This window comes from Austrofundulus limnaeus, unplaced genomic scaffold (genome assembly GCF_001266775.1).
Source record: "Austrofundulus limnaeus strain Quisiro unplaced genomic scaffold, Austrofundulus_limnaeus-1.0 Scaffold67, whole genome shotgun sequence".
Classification (NCBI taxonomy): Eukaryota; Metazoa; Chordata; class Actinopteri; order Cyprinodontiformes; family Rivulidae; genus Austrofundulus; species Austrofundulus limnaeus.
The window spans coordinates 1,043,542-1,051,349 of record NW_013952469.1 but is presented as its reverse complement, the minus strand read 5'-3'; the positions used below and the strand labels follow the sequence as shown (position 1 = coordinate 1,051,349).

The window sequence follows — 7,808 nt, the reverse complement described above, 5'->3', positions numbered from 1 at the left end:
GTTAACTGAGAGGCCGACGCTGGTAAATGAAGAGACTAATATTTATTTGTACTAGCACCGGAGAGGCTAGTGACTTGCATGCTAGCATTAGCATTGGAGAAGCTAGCAACCAGCATGCATCGACCAATAGACGAGGACAGCTGCTAATTCAGGTGGTAACTGAAGCTGCACCGGCGCCACCGGATCCACTGACCACCATCAGTAGGCAAGGCAGGTGAAGTGTCAGATGATCTGAGATAATCAGATCATCTCCAAGCAGCTTGATGTTCCTGAGATCACAGCTGCTCAGATTATTCAGAAGGTCCACAGAACTGGAGACAACCTCCCTGGACATGTCCACAAGAGGACAACTGATGACGAACTGAACAGACAAAAGAAATACATACAGTAACCAAAGAGATTTCTGTTCCTTCTGGTGCTGCTTTGCCTCATCTGAATATGTGCAGAGTTTGATGAAGTCTCAAGACTATCAAGGCATTCCGGGGCACAGTTTTCTGAAACCATTCACACCTGAGACAGCTGGAGCCGTTTGCTCATGATAAGTGGTCCAAAACACCTGTGGACAGATGCAGACGTCTCAGAGTTACAGAACCAATCTGATTACAGAAAAATGATGCTGCTAAACATCAAGTTTCTTAATTTTGTCAGTTTCAAGTTATTTCAGTGACCTATAGGGGTTTTCTTTTTTTAATGAAAAGGTTCTAAATAATTTATACATACCCTCAGTAGTATTTCTTCTTTCTTAAAAGGAAAAAAAACTACTAAATTTCTATCTTCACTAAAATAAAGTTAAATAAAAAGTGTGGAGATTCTTCCCTGACTGCAGGTGTTAAACCCGGAGCACCAGCACAGATCCAGACCAAACACCACTTCTTTTACTTGTTTGTCAGCATAATGTTTGGATTCTGCTATCAGGTCATGTAAATAATCCGTATCTAAAGATCAAAAAGTCCTCCTCTCTCTAAAGGAACAATGAGACTCTGTAAGATAGCAGGACGATTCAGTCTGAAACTCTCAGGGTGGATGTGACGCACAGTTTGGTTTTTACTGTTGTTTTTTGCCTTGCACACACAGATTCTAACGTGACATAAAGACAAGTTATGAGCAGAGTGTAAATTCATACTTGATAACTGTTAAAAGGTTTATAGAGTTTATTCTGTCGCACGGAAGAATTTTCTTTTTTGTTGTTTTTGGCTTGTCGTCAAACAGTTGCATGGAATCAGGCAATAATAATAATAATAATAATAATAATAATAATAATAATAATAATAATAATAATCAGGCTGAGGCAATCAAATTCAACAAAAGATACAAAAAATAAAAAAGTCTGACAGAAAACAAATCATCTTCTGCTGCTTATGTGTGGTCAGGTCAAGGAGGAGAGAAACCCAGACCCCCCTTCAGAGACCCTTTCCAGATCCTCCTGGGGGACCCCAAGGGGTTCCCAGACCAGAGAGGGTTTATAATCCCTCCAAAGGATCCTGATCAGACAAACCTCTTCAGCTGACTCCTTGATGCAGCTCTGTCTGAGGCTGAGCCCGGCCCGCCTTCAGAGGAAACTCCTATCAGGTGCAAACCTCATGAGCACAGGTGAGGGTTGGCATGTTGGACCAGTAAATCTAGAGCTTTGACTCAACTCCTTCTTCACCTTTCTTCAAAAATATGCAAATCACCTCCAGAGACCATGTCCCCCTAATCATCCTGTTCAAGTTCAAACTGTTGTACTGATTCAAGACTAGCTTTTGATTTTTTTAAAATAAATATATATATTCAACTTCTAATTGTTCAAAAGAAAGATATGGTTATTATGTTCATTATAAACCCAAATCTTGCACAAACTAGGAAGAAACTTTGTTTGGTTGAATATATTCTTTGTTGTAACAATAAATCTTTTATCATAAGAATACCTGTTTGTCTTCAAATTTGTTCGAAGAAAAAACATCTGATTGAGCAGAGCTGAGTTTGTGGTTTGCACTCATGGAAAATGTCCCCAATAATTTATTCGACTACTTTCTTGTGCTTTTAACTTCTGATACCCAGGGTGCTGAAGGGTTAGTGTGTTTGCCCCAACATGAAATGTTGTTATGCTATCTTGCGAAATCTTTGTTATCCAGAACCTGAATGTGCTTCGCAACAAAATACAGCAAATAAGACACAAAAGCTATTAACAGTCAAAGTATTCTGTTAATTACTGATCAAATATACTGCATGCTCAATAACACGGTAAACCCCTTCTTTATATCAGGGCCACACAGAAAAACGAGGAGACAGATTTGAAGTCTACTCGGTGTTCTTGCTTCTCATCTGCAGAAAGAACTGGAAGAGTCTGAAGAGGTCCTGGTGGTCCACTCTGCCCAGCATGGTTTAGACGTTTCCCTGCTTCAACACACCTGAGAGGAACTAATCACTGGCTTCTTTCTGAGCAGGACAATGATTTGAATCATGTGTTGAAGCAGTTAAACCATGCAGGACAGTGGACCACCAGGACCAGGGCTTCAGTGTTGCAATGTTTGACCTGAATGAAGACATACACTGTAAGTTCAGCTTCCATCATTACCTTCTTACCTTCATTTATTTCTTTGACTCAAATTAAAAATTCAATCAAACTCCAGGTTACAAGGCAACAAAATATTGAGTTATATCATCCTTTTAATCAAGGCCAGTTTTACTTTATTTTTATTTTTTTAATAAATCTGTTGAACCAGTGAATTGATTTTTATTGAGGATTCTTGATTTCAAGTTATTTCATGGATCATTGTGGGCTAGCAAAATATTTCAAGAATCACTGGAAGGACTGTAATGTCACTTGCATGAAATGATTATCTTACAAAAATAGCTTCCTAGAACCACTGAAAATATTTTTAAAGTGTCAAACAGCACTTGTCGGTGCTGGTCATACATCATTCGTCTGTGTGTGGTGGTTCCTGAAGCACCGACTCCAGCTGCTGTGCACTCTTGGTGAATCTCCCCCACATTTTTGGATGAATTTTATTTCACAATCCTCTCCAGGGTGTGGTTATCACTATTGTACACCTTTTTTCTACCACATCTTTTCCTTCCCTTCGCCTCTCTATTAATGTGTTTGGACATAGAGCTCTGTGAACAGCCAGCCTCTTGTTCTCCTGGTGCAAGGTGTCAATGGTCATCTTTTGGACAACTGTCAAGTCAGCAGTCTTCCCCATGAGTTTGTGACCTACAGAAGTAGACTGAGACCATTCAAAGGCCTTTGCAGATGTTTAGAGTTAATTAGCTGGTTCAAGGGTGGCACAGGTGTCTTCAAAATTGAACCTTTTCACGATATCCTAATTTCCTGAGATATTGAGTTTGGGGTTTTCATTAGTTGTCAGTTATAATTATCAAAATTTAGAGAAATATATCGGTTTGTGTGTAATGAATGAATATAATATACAAGTTTCACTATTTGAATGAAATTTCTGAATACACTTTTTCATGATATTCTTATTTTATGACCAGCACCTTCACATTGCAACTCTAACTGTACAGTTTTTCATCACAACACAAAGATTTCTTCATCTAAAATATAATTCAGTCAATTTGAAATGATCTAAACTTTATTAAAATAAAGACCAAACAACTCCCTTTAAACCCATTAAAAGTGCTTTTCAGTTTATTTTTCTGTGCAACAAAAATTCAAAGCAGCGTGTTTTTAACCAGAAAATTTCACCCTCAGTCTGAAACACAGACTTTTCCATCTGTAGAACTCACTAAACAAAAACGTCCTGATGCATCTCAGTAATCCAGGTAAAAAAAAACAAAAAGAAAAAAATTGTATAGGTCTTCTGGACAGGTTCTTCTTTAATGAAACGTTTCGTCTCTCCTCCAAAGAGACTTCTTCAGTCTGAGAGTTTCAGGCAAAATTCAGGCTTTTAAGCCCTGCCTCCATGTGACTGATACTCACATCACATGGCTATCATTGACACCTAATTAACACTATATGTTGCGGGTGTTTCGGAGAAACTGAGACGTTTATTTTCTAAACATGATGTCCCAGTGGCTTTCAAACCCCAAAACACATTACGGCAAAGGCTGGTTCACCCCAAAGATCCGGTGCCCCGGCACAAACAGAGCAATGTTGTATATGCTGTTAAGTGCCAGGAGGACTACAACCAGTTATACATCGGGGAAACAAAGCAGCCACTGTTCAAAATAATGTCCCAACACAGACGAGCTACATCTAATGGCCAGAACTCTGCAGTTTTCACTCATTTACAGGCCAGCGGTCACTCTTTCAGAGATGAGGATGTTCTCATTCTTGATAGAGAGGAACGTTGGTTTGAGAGAGGAGTAAAACCTAATTACCTAATTTCCCTCTGGGATCAATAAAGTATTTTTGAATTGAATTTTGAATTGAAAAGAAGCCATTTTTGTGAARAAAGACCGTCCATCATTAAACAGAGGTGGAGGCCTCCGTTTTCAATTGTCCCCCTCCTACAGTGCTGCTATTGCCATTATCACTCCACCCCCTGTTAACAATAAGTGTTAATTAGGCGTCAACGATAGCCATGTGATGTGAGTATCAGTCACATGGAGGCAGGGCTTAAAAGCCTGAATTTTGCCTGAAACTCTCAGACTGAAGAAGTCTCTTGGAGGAGAGACGAAACATTTCATTAGAGAAGAACCCGTCCAGAAGAACTATACAATTTTTTTCTTTTTGACTACACAAAAACATACACTTTAAAACAATAAATAAATAACACCTTTTATTTTATGTTTCTCAAAAATATAGCTAATGTCAACATCCAGCATTAAACAAAATCTATTTGTCTTTAACACGTTCATTTGCAAAATAAATCACATCTAATGTTACAAAGCAGTTCATTTCTCCTGTGAAGATAAAGTGTTTTTTCAGAAACCAGCTCTGTGGATTTAATTATTAATAAGAATTAGAATCAGTGTTATTTTTATACATTTATCTTTCACGATGAAGCACATTTTCCACCTGCAGAAATCATCACGAAGGGCAGCAGATTTTTACTAACAGTGTCAGGTTGTGTCTCAGGATTATGATGGTGTTTTAGGGCCATTTTGACGATGAATAAAAAATGTCAGCCAAAAAAACTCAGAAAACTTGAGATTAATTTCAGAAATTTTCAAGAAAAAAATTGGGAACTCTCTTAATTTGAAAGAAAACTTTTTCTCTCCCCTCTCCATCTGGCCATGCTCAATTAAAAAGTGCTTAAATCGACCTATATTGAAGTTTCACAAATCACACATTTGGTTTTAAATATTCTACAATCAGGGTAGAATAATCTAGTCCAGGTTTGAAGTGTCAATGTGTTTTAGTTTTTAAACTACAGCAGATTAAAAATGCAAGAGATTTTCTCCTTTTTTTAATTCATCTGCAAAATGGCCCCAATACGTCCTCGTACAGGATACAAACTGTAATCATTCATTCATTTTTCTAATTTCAGAGATAACAAAGAGCTCCAGAACTGACTTCAGATGTAGGCAGATATTTCTCTGACCTCATGCAGAACTGTGGCCCGTCAGTTCTAGTTTCACAATTTAAGCCTTTTCCTTCCCACTAAGAGGGCAAAGTCTTTGTTTTCTGTCGTTTATGTTCTTTTTTTTTTACAGCTGACTAAGATAAACAAAAGGAAAAACAAATATATGCATTTTACATGCCGTTAAATAAAGTCAGGATGTTAGGTGTGGCGTGAGCCTCTCTGTAGTGAAACATGCTCACTGAGCTTCATCCTCACTGTCTGAATGAGCTGGGTCTTCAGGCTGGATCACAGGATTGTGGGTCAGTTTGTGCAGATCCTTTGTGGTCATCTCTCTCATGTTCCCATCCATGTCCAGCTGCATGGGCTGGATCACGTTGGTCCTGCAGGGGACACGTACAAAGACCTGGTAAATCAAACAGCTGCGTGGATGGATTAAAAACAGCCGTGTGGTGTTTTCTGTGGCGGGACCTGGAGAGTTTGTCGAACATGTTGAGCAGCTTCATGGCCTCGAGCTCCTTCTGCTCCTCGGTCATCCCCTCCATGGGGTTGGGCTGCTCCTCCTCTACAACCCCCGTGATCGGGTTGATTCTGGACAAACAGCAGAGCAGAGGAGTGATCTGAGCTGAGCTTTTACAAATGAAGTTCCACAGTTTTCCTGTGGTGGTCTCACAGCACTGAAGTGGTTAATGTCTGACTTTGGGTGGGCTTTTGTTATGTTTTAAAGCCTGCTGGTTCTGTGACACCCACTTGTTTGATTCAGAATTAGATAATGAAGGATTTCTCTCTCTGATGAGGGTACTGACCGAGACTTCGCCTCTCTGTACTCTTCAGTCTCAGAGTCTTCATCTTCAGAGTAGATCCCAGGACCTCTGCCGCCTCGAAGCAGCCCCCGTGCAGCCAGCAGCCCGGCAGCATTACCGTATCCAGTGTACTTAATAAACCTTGAAACTGAACAGACGAACACTGACATCAGCCGGCTGTTAAAAGTCAACAAACAAAGAGCGGTCAGTGAACCTGTTTTTATTCAACAAAAACGAAGCCAGAATGGAAAGACTGAGGAAAACTGGTCTACAGAGCAGTCCATGGTCCACTCAGTAACCACAAGGAGCCCAGACCGTCAGTCCTCCACTCCCGTGTTGACAGCTGGGAGGAGCTGTTTGAGCTGATCTCCTGCTGTGCATTATGGGTAAACTTTGGTCTCATCTGTTCAAAAAACATTGGCCGTGTCCAAATTCACAGCCAGGTCCTTGGTCGACCACGGTTGACCAAAAACCTGGCAGTGAATTTGGACGGCATAGCCTTGTGCTTTATTCCCGCCCTTACCCCGGTGTATCTCCTGTTGCCTCGCAACTGTAGCTGCATTTCCATTGCAAATCTGTGCAAAACTTTGTTGATATTCTGTTAATGTCAAAAAAACACAGTTTCGCAACTGCTGTGTTTCCATTAAGTAAGAAATGCTATTAAAGTCAAGCGTAAATATGTTTGTTCTTGCGATAAGTATTTACAAACATGGCGGCAATGGATGTAAACAGATGCATAATTGCTTCCACAACACTAGCGCTCATCATCAGAGGAGACGTCGACGTCTTATCGAGGTTTTCGAGCGACAAGCCCCTTATAGTTGGGAGCGGCTACGTATGCTGCGTTTTTGGGAAATTGTTGTCGGTGAGTTTACTACTTTCTTTTACAACTTTGGTGATTTTACTACTACTTCTTCCTGTTTTCTTCTTCTTCGTCTTTTTTGCCAGTAGAAACAGCAGGTTGTTGATCACGTGACTCCCGTGATGCGAAAAATACCAATGTTGATACAGCTGAAAAACCACCTCATCCTAGTGAAAAACCATTTTGTCAAAAAAGGAAGTTTTTTTTAAAATTGCCGTGTTTCCATTGAGCGAATTTATTTTCGAAATTCTAATTTGCGCATTTTCATGGTCAATGGAAACGCAGCTAGTGACGATGCTAAACAGAAGCAAAAATAAAAAAAGAGCAAAATATCAATATTTTATTATTATTATTATTATTATTATTATTATTATTATAGGCTCTGGATGTTGTAGGGTTGTGTTGGCTTACGCGACTCTGCAATATCGCATGGACATCGGGGGCAGTACCCCTGGATTGGCAGACTGGGGTGGTGGTCCCCCTGTTTAAAAAGGGGGACCGGAGGGTGTGCTCCAATTGGGGGTCACACTCTTAAGCCTCCCTGGTAAGGTCTATTCAGGGGTCCTGGAGAGGAGRGTCCGTCGGACAGTCGAACCTCGGATTCAGGAAGAGCAGTGTGGTTTTCGTCCTGGTCGTGGAACACTGGACCAGCTCTACACCCTCAGCAGGGTCCTGGAG

General features: G+C 40.3%; 1 protein-coding gene across 2 annotated transcripts in view; it reads right to left on the bottom strand.

Annotated features, from left to right (window-relative positions):
• Positions 1-4,706: 4,706 nt before the first annotated feature.
• ric8a (RIC8 guanine nucleotide exchange factor A) overlaps positions 4,707-7,808 on the bottom strand; it is a 27,195-nt gene continuing 24,093 nt past the window's right edge. For both annotated transcript variants that reach the window (XM_014010280.1, XM_014010281.1), the window contains 3 exons: positions 6,272-6,416; positions 5,937-6,056; positions 4,707-5,848 (listed from right to left, as the gene is read on the bottom strand). In XM_014010280.1, the coding sequence (XP_013865734.1) occupies positions 5,704-5,848; positions 5,937-6,056; positions 6,272-6,416 (410 nt within the window). In that variant the 3' untranslated portion in view covers positions 4,707-5,703. The remainder of the gene's footprint in view (positions 5,849-5,936; positions 6,057-6,271; positions 6,417-7,808) is intronic.